Source organism: Caretta caretta, chromosome 26, assembly GCF_965140235.1.
Source record: "Caretta caretta isolate rCarCar2 chromosome 26, rCarCar1.hap1, whole genome shotgun sequence".
Classification (NCBI taxonomy): Eukaryota; Metazoa; Chordata; order Testudines; family Cheloniidae; genus Caretta; species Caretta caretta.
In genome coordinates, this window is record NC_134231.1 from 5,821,367 (window position 1) to 5,840,890 (window position 19,524).

Sequence of the window (19,524 nt, forward strand, 5' to 3'; positions counted from 1 at the left end):
AGAGCCAGGCCAGCCTGTAGGGACAGGAGGTGACGGACAGGAACACAGCGTCATGGAATGGAAGTGTAGAGGAGTTGGGATGGGATGGGATGGGATGGGCATATTATTTGTGTTACTGTCACGAAGTCCCTGGGCGATGCTCTGGAACTGCTCCCCATGAAGCCAGTCAGGACTCTGGGGCAGTCGCCTTTCTGTGAGCAGCCTGTCTTCAGGACACACGGCTCACACAGCTTCCACCTTCCTGGGTCTGACCTCGGAGCATTCAGCATCCTCTGCCCCTCCGTGCACTTCCCCCAGTGAGTCCGCTCAGGCAGGGCTCCTGGGGAAGCCAGAGGGTCCTGCACCCCAACTTCGCAGTCAGACGTGACTCTCAGCCAGCCAGTAAAACAGAGGTTTATTAGATGACAGGAACATGGTCTAACACAGAGCTTGTAGGTGCAGAGAACAGGACCCCTCAGCTGGGTCCATTTTGGGGGGCAGTGAGCCAGACAACCACATCTGCCCTTCACTCCATGTCCCAGCCAGCCCCAAACTGAAACTCCCTCCAGCCCCTCCTCCTCTGGGCTTTGTTCCTTTCCTGGGCCAGGTGGTCACCTGATTCCTTTGTTCTCCAACCCTTCAGCTTTCACCTTGGGGGGTGGGGGGGGGAAGGGAAGGGAAGGGCCCAGGCCATCAGTTGCCAGGAAACAGGGTGTTGGCCATTCTCTGTGTCCAGACCCCTGCACACACCTGCCCTCTAGGGCTCTGCAATGATCATACACCCTCACCCCACCACCTAGATACTTAAGAACTGCATAGGGGAAACTGAGGCACCCCCACAATATTCGGAGGAAACATTAAGAACAGTCCCACTTCGTCACAGTTACCATGGTACTTAGAGGCCCAGGCCTGGCCTGGGACTCCATGGTGCGAGCTGCTGTGCAAACACAGAACAAAAAGATGTCCCTGTCCCAAAGACTTTGCAATCCAAAGGCAGGATGGTTCCCTACATCAGATCTCCCAGGGCCTTCCACATTCTCGTTTTAAATGTCCAAGCAATGTGACTGCCACCCTGTCCCTGGGGAGCAGACTCCACTGCCCAGCTGATCTCACTGTTCGGAAGCTCTTCCTGATATCCCAACCCAGTGTCTCCTTTTTTAATTTAATACTCACTTCTACCCTCTGCTTCCTGGGGGCTGCAGGAATGAGCAAATGCCCCGTGTGGGAGGGCCATTGCCAATAGCAGCCCACGCTTCCCCAAATCACAGCACAGGCTCCCCCCAGACTCGTTATCTTGCAAGCCCCAAGGGTGCCACTTCTCAGTGCCACAGGAGAACTGAAGAGGACCGCTGCATGTGTGCTCACCTTCGGAAATGCAGGAGCCTACAGAAGGTCTCCACGGGTTCTTCCTCCTCCTCCGGGGGCACGGCGCCCATGCCATCCTTGGAGGCACAAGCACAACACCTCTCAATGCAGTTAGGGAGGGCCATACATGGAACGCTCTGTAGGTACCGCTTCTCCTTCTGCTCTCCGGCGTCCTCTCCGTTGCAACTCGGGAGCCCTGGGGAAACGACATGGGGTTGAGCACCAGCTACAGAGACACCGGCCAAGATTCCTTGCGAAGGTCCTCGCACACCTCGGCTAGGGGGATGCACCAGAAAGACAGCCTAGCAGACTAGTGCAGTGTCGCCACGTGAACTTATGGAACCCGAGAAGGTGGCAGAATGTCTGATCGCGTCTGAGTGATTCCCCGCAACACCCGAGCCTAATTCCGCCCTATCTCCTACCATACCCTCTCCACCCAAGGTCCCCTCCTTCCCTGCCACGGAGGAGAGTGGGTAAATCAGGAAAGACAACAAGGCAAACTGAACAGGCCAAATCCATCCTTGGGGTAACTCCACTGGCCTCACAAGAGATGAGCTTGGCCCAGGGGGGCTGAGATGCCCTGGAGGTGTCAGAGAGACACAGACAGAGGAGTGGCTGCACAGAGGGTGGCAGGTGGGGTGGAGAGGTAGGTCACTCAAGGTGATGGATGAATCCAGGGGACCAAACAAGATCCTGTGGCCTCTGATGCTCGCTAACTCCCTCCCTCTGGCTTCTGCAGCTCTGTCCTCTTCCATATCCTTGAGGCATCTCACTGGCTCCCATACACTGAGCGTCAGATTCAAACTGGTCCTCTTTCCTGGCCCTGCTTCATTCATATCTGCTGCCATCTCTGACTTGGTCTCCTTTCACATTCGCTTCCCTGCTCTCTCTGCCTTCACCAATGAGCCAACCTTAATGCCCCTGCTCTGTCCTCCTTGCGAAGGCATCTTCACCCCTTCTTTCATGCTGCCTCTTAAGCAGGGTTCTCATTTGACTGCGAGTCTTGCAATATTTGGTTCCCCCCGCCCCCAGCTCCAGAAGTCAAGTGATTACAGGAAAATCTCAGCTTGCATTTAAAACAAAAATACACAGTAACTTTCTAGCCCTTGTGGTGGGGGAGAAAAGCTTGAGAACATGACCCTAAAGGCTCCGGAACCAGAAAGCACCCCAAAATAATTATCTGTAAATCATCTCATGATTTTGGGGGACTCTATTCATGATTGCTGAATGCTTGAAGTTGGCGACATGCCGGGAGTTGCACTTGGAATGCTGCCCACAACCCCCCCACCACCAGTCCCCGGCCATATTCATGTCCCTCCAAGAACCATTAGGCTGTGTCTGTCCCTTACTGGGTAACCACACAATTACTCTTATTTTATATCTGCATTGCCAGTCACGATCGGCGCCCCCATGTGCTGAGTGCTGCACGAACGCCCAGAAAAACACAGCCCCCCACCCCGAAGAACCTGTGATTATTGTCCCCGTCACCCTCCCTCACAGCCTAGCGTTTTAATGGCATGCTCGTATTGCACCATGTTAATTTGCCTCGTATGCGCTACGGGACAGGGACCGCAACTGAAGGCATTTGGAATGCCGTCCCCCATGGAGAGAGGGAGGAGAGGAGAGGGCCAAGGAGAGAGCCATGGGACTCTGGCAGCAGGAAACACTAGAGAAAAGTTCCCCGGTCCTGCTCTCTCCCAGCCCAGCTGTTTTCTAAAGCATTTGAGCTGCTGTGGAAGGGAGGAGACCTGGGGAGACATTTTAGCCCCCACCACCAGGCACAATGAACAAGGATTTAGGGACCAAGTCCCATCTCCTTCTCTCCTGGCTCCCTCCATAACTGAAGAGCAAAGTCAAAGCTATTCCAAATCATGGGCTTTGCTCTTGTCTGTCTTTCTGTGCCTGAGCGCATGTGTGTGTGTATTTACATGCACGAACACATATTTTTCATGTATGTGTATCTTGCTGGGGTGTGGCGTTGCATTCTTGCGTACCTGTGTGCGTGTTTGCGCGTCTGCATTCGTGCGCGTGTTTCTCAGTGACCAAAGAATTGGAATTGAATTATATCCTTCATCCATCCGCCTACACTGTCACCGTCGAATCTGAATGTCTCCGGCCCAATGAAAGTTACCCCTGAACGTGACTAGCCTGTGCCAATGCTCAGTGCTGGAGTCATGCTCTGCCCTGCGGATCAGGTCAGCTAGCAAAGGCTGTTCAAGCTGCCACTCTGCAGGGGTGTCTTATGCAATGATGGGGCAGCTGCAGAGCAAGAATTAGCCCCACGCCACCACAACTCTGGCCTAGCACCCCCGTTTCTCTGCTCGGCTACACAGGTTCCACGTTTCTTACCTCCCTCTCCTGCATCTGCTTTCCTTCCCATGGCTGGGAGCACCTCCCTCTGCTCCGGGGCCTCACAATCCTTCCTCGTGGGATCTAGCGCCTCGTTCACCACTGACTTTGAGCTCCGCTTTGCCAAATAGCTACCCCTCCTGCCGCAGGGGCTCCAGAGATCCTCCCCAGAGACATGGCTGTAGGGCCGCTTAGCTGTCCGTTTGCCAGGTCCATCTGCTTCTTCGGCACTCTCCTGGCCTTCCCTCTTTAAAGCTTTGAACCTCAGAGGCAAACCCTCTTTGATCTGGCCAGGAGCCCCTTTGTCCCCAAGGCAGCTAGCAGGGCATCTGAACTGCGCCGAGTGCCTGGTCAGCCAGGTCTTCTTCAGCTTGGTGTGGTGATTGCTAGGAGGGCAGGGCAGCAGGGAGGAAACCTTGCCCCGTTGAATGCCATGTCCTCCCAAGGTTCCATCTCCTTCTCGGCACGGCCCGGGCTTCTCATTTCTGGTGCCAAAGGAGTTGGCAGCGTCACAGCCCGCCCCCTGGCACCTCTTGCAGCATCTCGGGGGGCAGTCCCAAGGGGAGCATTTGCAGGGGAAAGCATGAGCTGGAAGCACCTCTATCCCAGATGGGAGCTCTACTTTGGAAAGGGCAGGGGGCTGGGATCTGTCCGTGCGCGGAGATCCAGAGGATTCCTGCAGCACCGCAGGGGAGCCAGGCTTCAGGCTTTGGTACACGAGGCTTTCGTCTTTGGACTCAGAGGGCCTGGCCGGTGCTTTGCTGAGAGGATAATCCAGAACCAGGGGCCGGCTGGACCACAAACTCTCTGCCACCTTGTGCTTTAGGTAGAACAGCGGCTGACCCATTTGGCCGTGGTACTTTGGAAGGGTTTGGTCACTGGGAGGGGCCAGTGCCATGCACCCCCTCTGCTCAGCTCCCTTCCGCGTGGGCTCCACGTAGGTCAACTCCAGCTCACTCTCTCCATCTCGCTTCACCTTCCCCACCTCGTACTGGCCGAGCAGCCGAGGCTGCGCCTGGTCGGGCACAGGGGCCAGGTCCTCTCCTGTGTGGGGAAAGCCAGGATCCTTCTTCTGGTAAAACTCCTAGAGGGGAAAAAGCAAAGTGCTGAGTAGAGTCAGTGGGGCGGGGGAGATTTTAGGGGGAGAAGAGTCAGAGGAGCAAGTGTGTTTGGGGGAACAAGGGCAGGCCCAGCGGGCACACCTGCCATACTAACTGCAGAGGACACAGGGACTTGTGCTTAGAGCACTGGGCTGGGAATCAGGATATGCGGCCGTGCCCCGGACTCCGTGTGACCCTGGGCAAGTCTCATGAGTCAGGCTTTGCAGATGCACTTTGCTCCCACAACTTATTTTAGGTTCTTAAATGGGAGCAGCTGGGTCTGAGCTCTTTAGGAAATCTGGCCCCTTGTCTCTGTGCCTCAGTTTCCCCACTGGTAAAATGGGGATAATACTCCTTCCTTTCTCCCTCCCTGTGTGTGTCTGGCCTGTTTGGATTATAAATTCTCTAGGGCAGGCACCGTCTCTTACCACGTGTCTGTACAGCATCCAGCACAACTGGTCCCCGGTTTTGGCTGGGGCCTCCAGGCGCTACTGGAATACCAATAAATAATACAAAACCCTGCTCAGGTTAAACCCTCACTGACTGAGGAAAGAATGAGCCAAGGCTTCAAGCTTTACCTGGCACATAAGCAGAGCTTATCATTTCCCCAGTGCTTCGCCATCCTTAAATGACTAATCTTCGCAGCCCCCTCGGCGAGGCAGGTCAATGACATCATTATCCCAGTTTTACAGACAGAGGCATTAACCCGGGACTCACCCAAGGCAGCAGAGGGGAGTCCAAACCCAGGAGCTGCCATTCTCAGATGGCGTCCGTGTCCTGTCCCAGTGCCAGACAGCCTCTCGCAATGGCCATAGCAGCACTGCAGGGGACCCTCAAGCACCCGGCCTCTACCCCCATTAGCACGACTCAGAAAAGCACCATGAATTCACCCTCAGTCTGCGTCAAGCCAGAAGGTTGAAGGGATGTGGCCTGCCACTGCTACAAACTGTCCCGTCTCTTACTCCTGATCTACCGACAACATCCCTTCTAAGCGATCGCCCCTTGGGCTGCCCGCAGTCAGACAGGGGGCACTGGAGACCAGGCTCACTCACTTCCTCAAAATGCTCGCATCTTGTTTGGGACGTCTCTAACACTCCGGCGTCGGAGGGTCTGTCTCCACTGCACACTAAGCCCAGGCTCTGACTCAAGCCCCACTTCCATCCACACATAGACGAGTCTGACTTAGGGCAGCAAGGACTCAGGACCAGGGTTCTAGGACCCTGCTGGGGAGCAGGTCAGAGTCCTGCTGGGACTGGGGTCCAAGGCCTGTCATTTTGCAGGGTGGCTGCAGCTCAAGCCGCAGACCGACGTCAGAAGGTCTGCGTAGTGCAGCATGGATGCGTTAGCGCGGCTGTGAGACCTGGGTCCAGCAATGGAAGTCAAGGTTTACAATGCAGAGTGGGCGCCCATGCAAACACCAAGTCCACAAACCTGGGTCCCACAGACCAGGCTTTGTGTGCAGTGCAGAGGGGTCAGCGGCAGCATCGAGACAAGTGTTCTGGGAGAGTGGCTTCCAGCCTTTTCAAGCACCTGCACCCAGCTAAGGACCCAACCCCCCATACTGGAGAGGGGGGCCGAGAGCACCAGCCGGAAAAGCCAGAAGCACAAACCTTTGGGGGGGGGGGGCATCACTGGTCTGCAGCCTCCAGCAACAGCATTTCCCGACACAAGACACTGCTGGAAATTTAGCAAGGCCCAGCAGCCCATGAGCCTGAATCACTCCCTCTAACAAGCACCCCTACCAACTGCTGGTTCAAGACCTGGCCTCGTCACCCCGGGCAAGCACAACTTGGGGGAGATCCGGTGACACCAGGCAGATATTCCCCAGGGATACCCTGCAAACCAACAGCTGCTTTCATATTTAAAAGTGACGGGCTGGCTGCTACTCTTGGGGAGACCTCACAGGCGTTTAACCCTCTCTAGTCTTGTTTCTTGCTCAGTGCAACATGCTGCTTGGCTGATCCTGGGTGCTAGAGTGGCTGGTTGAATTAAGACCCTGGCTGTTCCCTATGCAGCTCCCCAGGGAGAGAGTCCAGAGCTGGTTGGGCTAGCACAGAGGAGACTATTCCCGATGGAGAACCCTGTTTCTGGGTCCTAGTTAATGGGTTATGTTGTCCACTTGATCCCAGACATGTATCCCTGGTTGTCTCCTACCTAACGGTACCAGCAAGGACCTTCCTGATTCATCCTCTGAATACAAAAGCATCCAGGGTTCAGTTGCCACTGAGGTCTAACGCCCACTCACAGGTCTGCCTCTTCCTCTGCCATGTCACCTGCCTCCGCACACCCCTTTCTGCATGTGCTTTTGCACGAATTGTTGGGCTCATTTCTAGCAAGAGATCAGTCCAACGGCAGGTCAGGGAGCCGGTCTGCAATTCACTCCTGAGCCCGGACATCCTCGCTGGGACCTTGTCCACTGCTAACCTCCAGCCCCAGGACATAAGATGTCTCCAATACCCCTCCCAAAAAGCATGCAATAGATTGTGAAACTAAGGGTGCTTAGTAGGATAGAATCGAGGTTAAGGAACTGGGCTGGGATTTAAAGGGCCTGACTCTGCCACAGACTCTCTGAGTGACCTTGGCTGAGTCATAATTGCTCTGCACCTCAGTTTCCCCATCTGTGAAATGGGAACAACCATACTTTCCCTGCTTGTCTTGTCTAGTTAGACTGGAAGGTCTCTGGGGCAGGGACTGTCTCTTGTTGCCAGATGTTCAAAGGAGAGCTCAGTGCTCAACAGCATTGTTCTCAGTGGTGCTGCTGGCCACTAGTGTGTGTTTGTACAGCATCTAGCACACGGCTCTCAGCTGGGGCCGCCCTCCTGGTGCCACTGTAACACGAAGAGCAATAGCTGTATAGACTCCAAGCACTTACCTTGTTTCCTGAGCTGGAGCAGGTTTCAAAAGCTGACGGGGTCTTTGTTCTTGGATGGGGTCCCAGGTACACCGGCTGGCTCCATGAGCGCGGGTAAGGTGCCCGATGCCAATCGGGGTCAGTGTACTGGGCCTCTCCCAAGGCAGAGGGGCAGTCCTGGAGCTGGTGAGCCAGGGCTAGGCTGGCCAAGCTATTGCCATAGGCAGACTCAGCTGGAGTGCTGGCTGGTACGATGGAGGAAGCCAAGAAGGGGTTCCTCTCTGCCAGCTTGGCCTCAAGAAGGAAGGGGCAGTGAGTGCTCAGGTGGTGGAAGGAAGTGGGATCGCCCGCGCTGTCCCCAGAGGGACTGGCAGAGTGGAGGGAGTCTTGCTCAGACAGCCGGTAAGGTTTGTTAGTGGCAGCCGGGCTTTGGTTTTCCAGCCCAGATAACGGCAGGGGGTAGTTGTGGTAAGCATGGCTGTACAGGGCCAGCTGGCTGGCCAGCATGGCCTCTGTCCACATAGGGCCAGGTCTGTCTTTATTCTGCTCCGCCCAGCTGATATTTACCTCCCCGTTCTCGGGCTCGGAGTGAAGCTGGAACTCGGGTGTCTCCTTCGATTGCATCCTCCTGGGGGGCTGGTGCCTGGCCTCCATGAGCTTGGAGAAATCTGCTTCAACGGCAGGATGGTATGGAGAGTCCAGTGCTGTCTCCAGCCCCCCGAGGGTCTCTCGGCCCCATCTCAGACATGGAGAGAACTCCTTCGCCCTCTCGGCGTGCTTCCACAAAGAGGCCTTCTCCCCGGAGCGCAGTGCTGAGTCGGGCCCAGGCACGCAGCTCAAGTCCACCCCGTCCTGACAGCTCTTAGAAGGGATCCCCAGCGCCACACTTCTGCTCCTGCGTGCGGCCCCGACCATGTTCTCTAGCACCTGGGTTTCTTGGGCTCCTCCCTGAGGTCTCCTCCATCTTGGTGCTGCCTCCCCGTTCTTGGCGTCACTCTCCATGGTTTGTTCCCCGTCATGTGGTGCTGACTGTCCTCCCAGGTGCACTGTATCCTGTTGGCAAACAAAACTCAGCATGAGGACGGCAGGGAGTGGTGCTGGGCTGGGCTTGGGACTCGGCATACAGTAGACACTGAAGGTTTCCACAGCTACTAATGACCTAGAAGAGGATGTGTTGGTTTGGGATGGGGGCTGGCTTATATTCTAGATCGACTCAGGATCTGCACCACGGGCTTCATGCTCATTTCTTCCTCCTTCCACCCCTTTGACAATGGTTCTGTGGCTATAACCCCCTCTCCCCCCAGCTTTCTAGCAGGGATGGGTCTGATCCCGACTCCTGGATCCAACACCCTCAAAGCTTGGTGAAGGTCAGATCCAGAACCAAACCGTGCAGCTCTGGCCCATGTCTGATTTCTAGTGGCTCCTCTGCTCAACCTCCCAATTTCCTCTCTGACCTACCCTCTCCCAGGGACCCCTCATCTCCATGGGGGGATGGGGAGGAGGGTCCGTCTGTCCTCTTCCCTGACCTGCGTAGGGAATGCATTTGAATCGCTGTGCTACGGCAGGGTGAAATGTTTTGTAACCTCCCCATGCTGAAACTGAAGCTCCCTTGACAGCAGATTGTATAACACGCTGGGCAGCTCTCCATGGAGACACACACACACGCACATGGCCCCACCCTACCACCCCAGGGCGTGTGTACACACCACCCTCTGCAGCACAAACACAGTCCGTGCAGCAGCCATATGGCATCAGGGAGTGTCCTCTGCACAGAGCACATGGCGTCCCATGCATTGCCCACACCCTGAGAAGCAAGCCGTGCAGTCCCCTATGGAGCTCATGACCTCAGGGACCATGCACCACCTCACCCATTCCAGATAGCAAGTTCTTTACCTCCACCCTTTGAGAACAGCGGGATGTGGCCTGAGCCTGTAGGACAGCAAGCGGGCCTGAGAGTAGCTCTGCTGGGGTCCGTGTGAACGGAGCACCATCCCCATCACTGATGGGTTCCCCATAGGAAGCAGGACAGGGAACCATGAGCCACACGGGCAGGAACAAATAGCATGTGCTTGTTCCCCACTCCAGATCTCAGTGCACTTTACTTACACATGCAGCCAAACTAGAGCAACATTCAGAGATCGGGAAACTGAGGCAGAGAGCGGCAGTAGCTTGCACACCACAAATCAGTAGCAAAGTTGGGAGCAGAACCCAGGACTCCTGAGTCACAGGCCCCAGCTCCAATCAGCTCACACTCTCCTCCCTGAGCTGGGAACTGAACCCAGGAATCCTAGCCCTCGCTGCCCTGCTCCAACAATGACACCACACCCCCTTGCCCGAGTTGGAAAGAGACGCCAGCAGTCCTGACTCAAAGCACCCTGCTCCCACTACTAGACCCAGCTCCCTCCCTGAGCTGGGAATAAAGCCCATTTCTCCTGACTCACAGTTTCAAGTTCTAACCACAAGACCATGATGCCACCTCTGGGTTTCAGCCCAGCAGCTAGGGAGGCAAGTGGGAGGACAAGGAAGGTTAGAGAGGCACAGATGTCTCCCCACGACCCTCTTTAGCCCTTCCACCGGCCCTAGCAACAGGGCGAGTGGGGGGAAGAGGAGGTATTGTGTCGAGTTGCAGACAGCCATGCAATCATCGCAGCGTGATCCGCTGATACCGCATTGCAATACTAATCTAGCATTTATAGAGCACGCAGTATCCATTATCTAATTAATCCTCCCTACATGCCTCCTAGAGAAGACAATATGCCAACAAACCTCTGCACTTCAATAGCATCTAAAAAGGCTTTACAAACATTCGTGTACTGCACCCCTCTAAGGTCAGTATCATTACCTGGGGAATGGGAAAACTGAGGCACAGGGTGATGTGATTTGGTAGAGCTGGGAACAGAACCCATAAATCCTGACTCGTAGCCCCCCTGCTCTAACCACTAGACAACACACTCTCTCAAAGGTGTGAACAGAACCCAGGAGTCCTGGCTCCCAACCCCCTGCTCTTGCTGACCAGCTGATGCTATGCCCCTTACAACGCTTTCAGCCCATTGTTGCACCTATTAAGTGGTGATGCTCCATGCAAGATCGCGGCTGGGGCATGGGCAGAGAAAGAAGGACCAACCGAGCCCAGAAGAGCCCGCTGCTGGGCTCCCAGAGCTCAGCCCCACAGCATGAACTGCCAGAGAGCACGACATGCATGAATAACCCGAGTCCTGAGAGCATGAGGCGTCAGTCAGATGCCAGGAGCCATGGGAGTGGGCGGAGGAAAGGAGCTGGAGAAAGCATTTTGCGGAAGCAGGAAGTTCTACACACATGATTCCTCCTGGCCCCCATTATCCCAGGCCAGCTCTCTGCGCACAGACGCAGCATTGATACCACTGGCTCACTTCTGTAGCATCTCTAGTCCCAAAGGACCCTATTGGCACCGAGCAGCTCCGCAGCGGCTGGATCCACCCCCACTGGCAGGGAGAGAGGCAGATTCCAACTCCCTGTGCCAGCGAGTCCGCGTGCCCCACCCACGTATTCACCCCCGGGCGAAGGCTGCTGGTGTTTCCCAGAGGTGGGTGGTTATACTAGGGAAGAGCAGATTCAGAGTGTGCTGCTAGAAACTCCCCAGGAGATGTACTTCGTTGAGGGGCCCTGCTGCACACCCCTTCCCTCTCCAGAGCGACCTGTTCTGGGACTGCACCGGTTGCCAGTGGCACCCTCTGGCAGAGGAGGGGCTGCAGCACCTGGACGTGCCATGACCCCACGCCCCCCAAAGCTGCCTCACTCCCCCCGCCCAGTGCAGCTACGGGTGAAGCTTCAGAAACCAGGTGATAGAAGCCAGCGAAACAGAGGGGCGAATGTAACTCTATGTCTGCAACAGCTAGTGAAATGCAGCCACCTCTAGGGTGCATGGCAGCTGTTGTCTAACCGCTCACAGGAGCAGATGGGCAGAAGATTGGCAATTTCCCAAGCTGGGGAACCAAGTGAGAGAGGCTGCACAGCAATACCCAGAGGTCCATCCGTGCCTTTCTCTTTGCTAACATTCAGTCTGGGCCATTCTGCCCTGCTGAGATTCCTGCCATGCCCTGGGATCACAAGGAGATCAAAGTTCTGTTCCAGTTGCTGTTGTCACACGGGGGGGGCCCCACCTCTGCCAGGGGAGGAATGTACTGTACGTCTCTGACCAGCTTACGCAGCTGGCGCCCAGCCGGCTTGGCACAGACCTGCAGTCTGTGCCCAACCGTCTCTGCATGATGCCAGAGCCTGGGAGGCAGTCGCACTGGCAGAAGCGTCAGCCAGCCCCATTCAGCAAGGGCAGCCCTTAGCATTGCCTCCTATTCTTGCCCTCCGCAGAGCCCCCTTATCCAATGGAGTTAAAAGGAGGTGGCGATGGTGGGGGGGAGGGGAATCTCACATGAGCCTGTGGGGGCTCTTCTGGGGGAACGAGGCAGGACAAAGCTGGGTTGGATCCCCTGTGCCATGGGTGGAATGGGTTTGGGGGAGAATGGGTTAGCAGAAGTCTTTTGGCTGCCTAGACAGGAGCATACTGCAGCAACCCCATGGTCTCAGCAGAAGCCAGAGTAGGGAGGGCAGCTCTCCGGACACAGCTGTTGTGGGGGCATGCGGAGCTGCCTGGAGTCTGTGAGTAGACCCCTGGCCTTCTCTTGCTTGCCCCACCCAGCATTGTCCCCGCCTGGTTCTTGGTTCAAAACACCATGAGCATCGAAATCCATTTCACCGCCCAGCTGTCCATCCTATCCTGCTTGCTGGGCTCTCCCTCAGCCCCCGGTTCCATTACCATGGGGCTGAGGGTGTCTCTCCTTTCCCATTGCTTGCCCAGTGAACTGTGTTTACATTGGCTGTAATCCTGGAGGCTGACCCTGCTGTTTATTGGCAGGACAGGTCTACACCGGGCAGGTGCTGAGCAACCTTCCCCCACACCTCTAGGGGCAAAAGCGGAGTTTGGTCACCATGGCCCAGTCCAGCTTTGACTCTCGCCCTGCTCAAACTGCCCAATGTTGCCAGCTGCAGGGGTGGCTTTGTATTGGGGGCACTTCTCCCCTGGGAAATTCAACCAGTTTATTACATTGAAATGCCCAGAGACCTGAGACAGACTGCTGGGAGAGCAGATAGACCACCAAAGAGGCTGCAGATGGTAACAGCTTTCCTCTGGGCTGGATCAGAACCAACAGCCTAAAAGCCAAAGGCTCTTTAGCCCACCCCGAATCCCCCAGCCCACACAGTCCCACCTCCATTTAAGTCACAAGCTATTGCTATTAACACCTCGAGTAATCACCTGTGATGGTGCTGAGCTGATTCATTTAGGGAGCTCCATGCATGACCCTTATTCAGTTTCCACTTCCATCATATCCCAGCTGGTGGAATGCGGCACTCCGTAACAACAGGCTGCAGTTTTGAAGGATCAGGGAGCAGGGCTTGGAACTCAGTGGCTCCACAATATGGACCTAAGCCAAGGACAGTGTCTTCAAGAGGCTAGACAGATTGAGAGACTCTAGATCCATTGACTAAAGGGATCTGGCTCTGGGATTTGAAGCAGGCAGAAAGCTACCCGAAGGGCTCCTTGGATGTTCTTCTCTGAATTCTGGAGCTGGATTTCTTGATCCATTGGTTTGTGAGTCTCAGTAGTGTTCCTTCCAAAAGTCCTTTGATTAAGTCTCTCTCCAAGTGTGCTCTGGGGTGGTGAGCTATGGGGAAAGAACTGTTACAGGGAAAGCTATGAAAAGGGAGAGGAGAAAGAGAGAGGGGACTCCCTCACGCCTGAGGGCCATCCAGCCTCAGATATCTTCTGGCAGAGACAGGAGAAGAGGAATTTGGGGAGCTCTGCTCCCCAGACTCCAGCCACCCGCAGAGAAGGGAGACTGCAGCCTCCGAGGGCTCCGTACCAGAAGAGAACTCCTCCAGTTACTCATCCGAAATAATGAGGGGACGCATGAGCAAATTACTCCGAGCTCCTCCCTGCCCCTGTGGGCTCCTGCCAAGGTAGCATCTGCGTCGTGCTTGTCTGGCCTCTTTGCCAACCTGGGGCAGGTATGCCCAGTTACTCACTCTCCTCTGCTCCAAGAAAGCTCTTTTTGTTCCCAGCACCAGCCTCCCAGCTCAGTGTCAAGGTGTAGGCTCCTGATGAGAGAGTTAGGTTGGGCCAGATCTCAACCTTCCGGATGCCACACCCTGCCATGGGCAAAGCGGAACCAAAGAGCCTAGCAATCAGAAATGCCGAGCTCGGCAGCCCCAGAACTGGGGGAAAGGGCAGTGTATGGCCAAGGAGCGACAGGGCCCCGAATGGAAGAGGGAAGGACTGGAATGCAGGGGTCACTACGGACTAGAATGTGGGGGGCACTGGCAGAATGGGGTGGGGAGGCCAGGACTAGAATGACAGGGGGTGTTGAAGGGTAGGATTGAAGATCACCGGCAGAATGGGACGGGCAAATAAAAATGGGAACCATGGGATGGGGAAACTTTCACAGCATTTGTAAGACCCTCACTTTCATCAGCACAAAAATTCTTCCCTTTCAATGCTCATGCCCCCCTCTCCCTCGGTACATAGGAAACAGACAGGAGACTGGATTGTCTAATCACAACAGGATATATTTCTAAAACTCCCCTCCCTAGAAATCTGTCGGTGGGGATGGGTTAGAACATGAGTTCATTACCCCGCCCCCAGCTATTTCTCTGCCAGCTGAATTCAAACGTCCCGGAATCTGTCCATTTCTCTCGCTCTTTTCCCACAGCGACTTTTTGGAGCTGCCCCAGGTTCAAACTCCCAAGCACATTCATGCTGATTTGCTCCCGGATTCCCCAAATGGTTTGCAATCCACTGTCCCTTTCAAGCTCTTTGGTTACTTTGCATGACCAAGAGACAGGCCCAAACCACAATGTTCATACAATCATGGGGCTGGAAGGGACTCCAGAGATGATCTCGCCCAGCCCCCCTGGGTGGAGGCTGGACCAAGTAAACCTACCCCATCCCTGACAAATGTGTAACAACCTGTTCTCAGAAACCTCCAGCGCTGGATCTCAGCAGCACCCCTGCCCCCTCATTCCTCCCTGCACAGTTTAGGGTGAGGGGGAATCCAGGATTTGGAGCTGTCCTATTATAAAGATAAAGGAAATTTACAAACTGCAGACCTGGGTTTGGGTTTGGGGGGCGGAGAAGGGGATATGGTGTGGGATTCAAGAGGAGCTCATTCTCCCATAATGAATTTTCCCCAATGGAAACGCCAGCAAATGGGGTGTGCCCACACATGCTGTGGTATGCACCCCAATTCCAAAATCCCACCCCCCCCTCATCTCCAGAAAGATGGACAAAACCTGGGATGATTTAACCCACTGTCCTGAAGAACTAGGGTGAAGTTAAACAGGACCTGGAAATGAACCCCCATGCTACATTTCATTTTGCAACCTCAAAACCCAACCAGTAGGGTTTTGCAAACCCCCACACCTCCCCTTGGTTTTGCCTGATCTTTACCTGTATCCCACTAAACCAAGATCCTACCCCTTGCTCCCATTTCCTCCATGCAGTTCCTTTCCTGCAAAAGACATACACACATGCGTGCACGCACACACGCACGCACGCACACATGCCTTCTAGTTGGGTAGAGTGCCTCTTTCTTACAAGAAATGAGCTGGAGTTTGCAAAAACTTAGCATCTCACCAAACAATTGGGATGGAAAGAAAGCTTGCGATTTTGAAAGGAGATTCTGGCAGCTCGGGATTTTTAATCAAGAGCATGAGGCAGTTATGAAGAGTGTCTTAGGAAGCATTATCTCCCCCAGCGCCAAGGAAAGTGCGGTGAGGACTGACGGACGCGTGGGAGTAAAGAAGAGGAAACATTGTAGCCAGGCTAACGCATGAAATGTTTTCTTGGACCTTTTTGCCCAAAGGGTTCATTCACACACACAAAAATTACACCCCTATACACACCGTGCATCCACGCACACTCAAACGGACATATCTATATAAATACACAGCAAGATCCCGTCTTTTCATGATGTCTTTGTACAATGCCTAGCACAGTCCTGGAGGTGCTACCATGACACAAACAATAAATAATAACATATGCATACCTGAAAAAAGAAAAGGAGGACTTGTGGCACCTTAGAGACTAACAAATTTATTTGACCATAAGCTTTTGTGAGCTACAGCTCACTTCATCGGATACATTCAGTGGAAAATACAGTGGGGAGATTTATATACCATAGTGAACATGAAACAATGGGTGTTACCATACACACTGTAAGGAGAGTGATCACTTAAGGTGAGCTAATACCAGCAGGAGAGTGGGTGGGGGGGAGGGGGAGATAATCAAGGTGGGCCATTTCCAGCAGTTGACAAGAACGTCTGAGGAACAGTGGGGGCTGGGGTTGGGGGAGAAATAAACCTGCACCCTCAGAGACATATGTATATATACAAACATGCATGCACACTCACCCAGGCATACATATATACAAATGCACACATCCACTCACACAGAAAGAGATGGACGGAGGCAGAGAGACATGCACATAACATATACAAGCCCCATATTTCATAAACACATATTTTCTGACTCTCTCGCAGACACACAGTTTATACGCATGAGCACTGACATACACCTGAACTTTGACAAATATTCACACAGGCACCATGAACACATGCTCATATTTGTGGCTAATGCTAATAAGTAATAATGATAAATATCTTGTGTTCCCTCTAGGCCCTTTCTCCCCACAGGAAGCCATAGCCCAGCGGTTCTCAGACTTTTATACTGGTGACCCCTTTCACATAGCAAGCCTCTGAGTGTGACCCCCCTTATAAATTAAAAACACTTTTTTATATATTTAACACCATTATAAATGCCGGAGGCAAAGCGGGGTTTGGGGTGGAGGCTGACAGCTTGCGACCCCCCACGTAATATCCTCAAGACCCCCTGAGCGGTCCCGACCCTCAGTTTGAGAGACCCTGCCATCGCCCTTTGCTACTCTATACAGAGGACGCCAGGGAAATGCAGCCACTTCTGGGCTGGAGGGCAGCAGCCACAGCATCTTCTCTAACAGCTGGGAATCTGGGACACCGGCTCAAAGCCCAGCGCTTAAGGAAAATACCGTGGGGACTTGAATATCCAGGCAGAGCCAACAAGGCCGCAGTTGTCCGATCCACACCCATGAAAGTGCCCGGTGCTCAGTGTATTTGCAGGGAAATGATGCTGGACTTGTGGGGAGAGTTACTGTTAGGCTTATGTAGAGCGTGGGGGTTTCCTTACCCCCCACCACGTTATATAAACACAACAGCCAAGCAGTTACATATGCCACTCAGCCCCACTCAGCCCCCCTCTACCTCCTCTATGCGCAGTCACCTCTGGAGGTAATTGCAGCAGTGGGTGCTCATCTCGAGGAGCAGGGGAGGCCTTTGGTGGGTGGCACTCTGGGGGGGCGGTGGGAGGGTGAGGGGAGGACATGGCTGTGGCCACAGGCCGCCTCCTTAAAGCTCAGCAGCTGCTGTGTGGTCTGGTCTTGTGTGTGAGGAGCAGCATGATTACTAACCCTTCCTGAATCTAGCCGGGCTGGGCTGGGTGCCAGAGCACTGACAAGGCTCTGTGGGGAAGGAGTGGGGAAAGGTGGGTTCTGGACCTGGCACGGGACCACGGAGCATCTAAACCTGGTCTATATGAAAGCGGGAGAGAGCAAGAGGGGAACTAACTCCAGTTCCCATAGCAACGACCAGTGCCAGAGCCACCCCTTTAGCAGCCTCCTCAGAACGGACACACGTTCCCTAGCAACACACCCAAAGAACATAGGGGTCCACTAGCGATGCCCCAAATGAACATGCACCCCATAGCAACATACCCAACAGGGGGACACAGACGCACGCACATCTCCTACCCGCATGCCCAACGGGGGGGGGTGGGGGGGTACAGGCCCTCTAGCAATGCGTGCATAAACCATGCCCCCTACAGAGGAGAACACACATCCCCTAGCTACAGCCTCAACACTTCAGTATATCCTTGGGAAAGAGGAGACAGGGGAGAGAGAAAAAAGACATCATGGTAGGAAATAACCTTCGCAGCTCTTCACGGGTCCAAGCATGTGTGTGCACGTCCGTCAGATACCAGGGCAACGACTGGGATCTTTATACATACGTCAGACTGGATTTCCCCTCTCCCTTGGCTGCAAGCTATCCATCGAGACTAAATTCTCGGGGACAGAGACCCGTCTTCTTTTGTGGCCACAAAGCGCCCTAGCGCCTCACGAGCACTGAGTACGTAAATAAATAATATGAGCGAGCATGTGCATGTCCCCAACATTTGCATGCGGGCCTATGGCAGAGTGCTGTGTACCCATATGATGGAAGCGTATGTACCAAACCGTGCAAGTCTTCGTCGGTGGGTCACCTTCCGTGTCCATGTCAGGCTATACGTCCTTGTGTATCCATCTATGCACGTAGGCACCTGTTTGTGTGTGCATGCCAGTGTGGGTGCCAGCATGGGCATGCCCTGGCATGCACGCGTGGGTGGGTGTTTGCTGGCTGGGTAGCGTGCATGCCCCGGGGGTATGTCGGAGACTGCTTGAAGTCGGGAACTCAACAAGTCCAATAAAAAGCCAGAGACAGCCAGCGCCTGCATTTGGACTCGGGCCCACAGCAGCCTGGCTGCCCTACCTCCCAGCATGCTGAGCTGCCCCAGAACCTCCCTGGAGAAGGGTTAAACAAACACAGTGACTCAATCCCAACAGAAAAGGAAGGATTAAAAAAAACAAAAAAAAGCAAATCACCAACCCCATGCCAAGAAAACAAAGACAAGACTCTGGCGGTCATGGCCCCTCTGCCAAGACCTTTCATGACTGAGCAAAGCGTTGGAGCCAGATAATATTTGATTCCTTCCCCACCAACTTTCCTGCCACCTCACTCTCTCCCCCAAGCCTGCACTCACCAGATCATCAACAGCCTCCGCACCAACCCACGCACTCGGAGGTGCTGGAGAGAACATTGCTCCTGGTCTCTGACCACTCAACGACGCAGGGGAGGCGCGACCAGACTCTCAGGCACTTGGGCGTGCATTTGGTGAAAACAAGCCACAGCTCACCAACTATCTGCAGGCAGGGCTGCCCTTTCAACCCCATGGTGTGGCCCTTGTTGAGCCGCTCCAAGAGTCATTCTTCTGCAGAGATGGAGCCACAGCAAAAGGGAGGGCCGGAGATCAGGGAGAGGATCAGGCATTGGCTTGAGGCATCAATGCTTCCTTCTTTGGCATGCAAGGTGGTGGGGGGGGAGAGGGAGAGAAGAGGCTCTCTCTCCCTCAGCTCTCCCCAGGACAGCTGCAGCCTGTTGGCAGTCACATAACTCCAGGAAGTTTTGTTCTCCCAGAAAGGTGGGGTGAGGGCCAGGTTGGTACAGGGCTCAGAACAGCCAGGGCCAATTCCCAGGACTCTGCTGGGTCTGCAGCTGTGACAAAACCTGGAGTGGAGGGGAAATTAGGTCTCGATAGCCGTAAAATGATTACCCTGGTGAAGCCAGAAGAGCACCAGGAGCCTAGTTAATAAATCGAGTTGATTATGATAGTGCCTAAAAAACAGCCAAGAATGGGGCCCCACTGTGCCAGGCACTGCGCAAACACAGACAAGCAGACAGTCCTTGCCCCGAAGAGTTTACAAACCAATGGACAGGACAGGCACCGGGTGGGGGAAGGGGAAGAACACACATGCAGAGTGAACAATGTGATGGCAGCAAATGGCCATGATTTTGGGGGCCTGTGGGAGGGAGTTAGGAGGAGATCAGTTAAATGGGAAGGGAAGGCGGGAGAGGGGAGGGGAGAAGGGGAGCAGATGTGGAGTGAGGCTGAAATGGACAGGGTTGGTGCAAACAGCCCGTATGCACACAAAGCAGAAGGAATCCAGC

General features: G+C 54.5%; 1 protein-coding gene across 1 annotated transcript in view; it reads right to left on the bottom strand.

Annotated features, from left to right (window-relative positions):
* The window catches only part of HR (HR lysine demethylase and nuclear receptor corepressor), a 47,423-nt gene that overhangs the window by 19,590 nt on the left and 8,309 nt on the right, over positions 1 to 19,524 (bottom strand). The window contains 3 exon segments of the mRNA XM_075123373.1: positions 1,345 to 1,540; positions 3,694 to 4,777; positions 7,666 to 8,697. Coding sequence (XP_074979474.1) covers positions 1,345 to 1,540; positions 3,694 to 4,777; positions 7,666 to 8,697 — 2,312 coding nt within the window.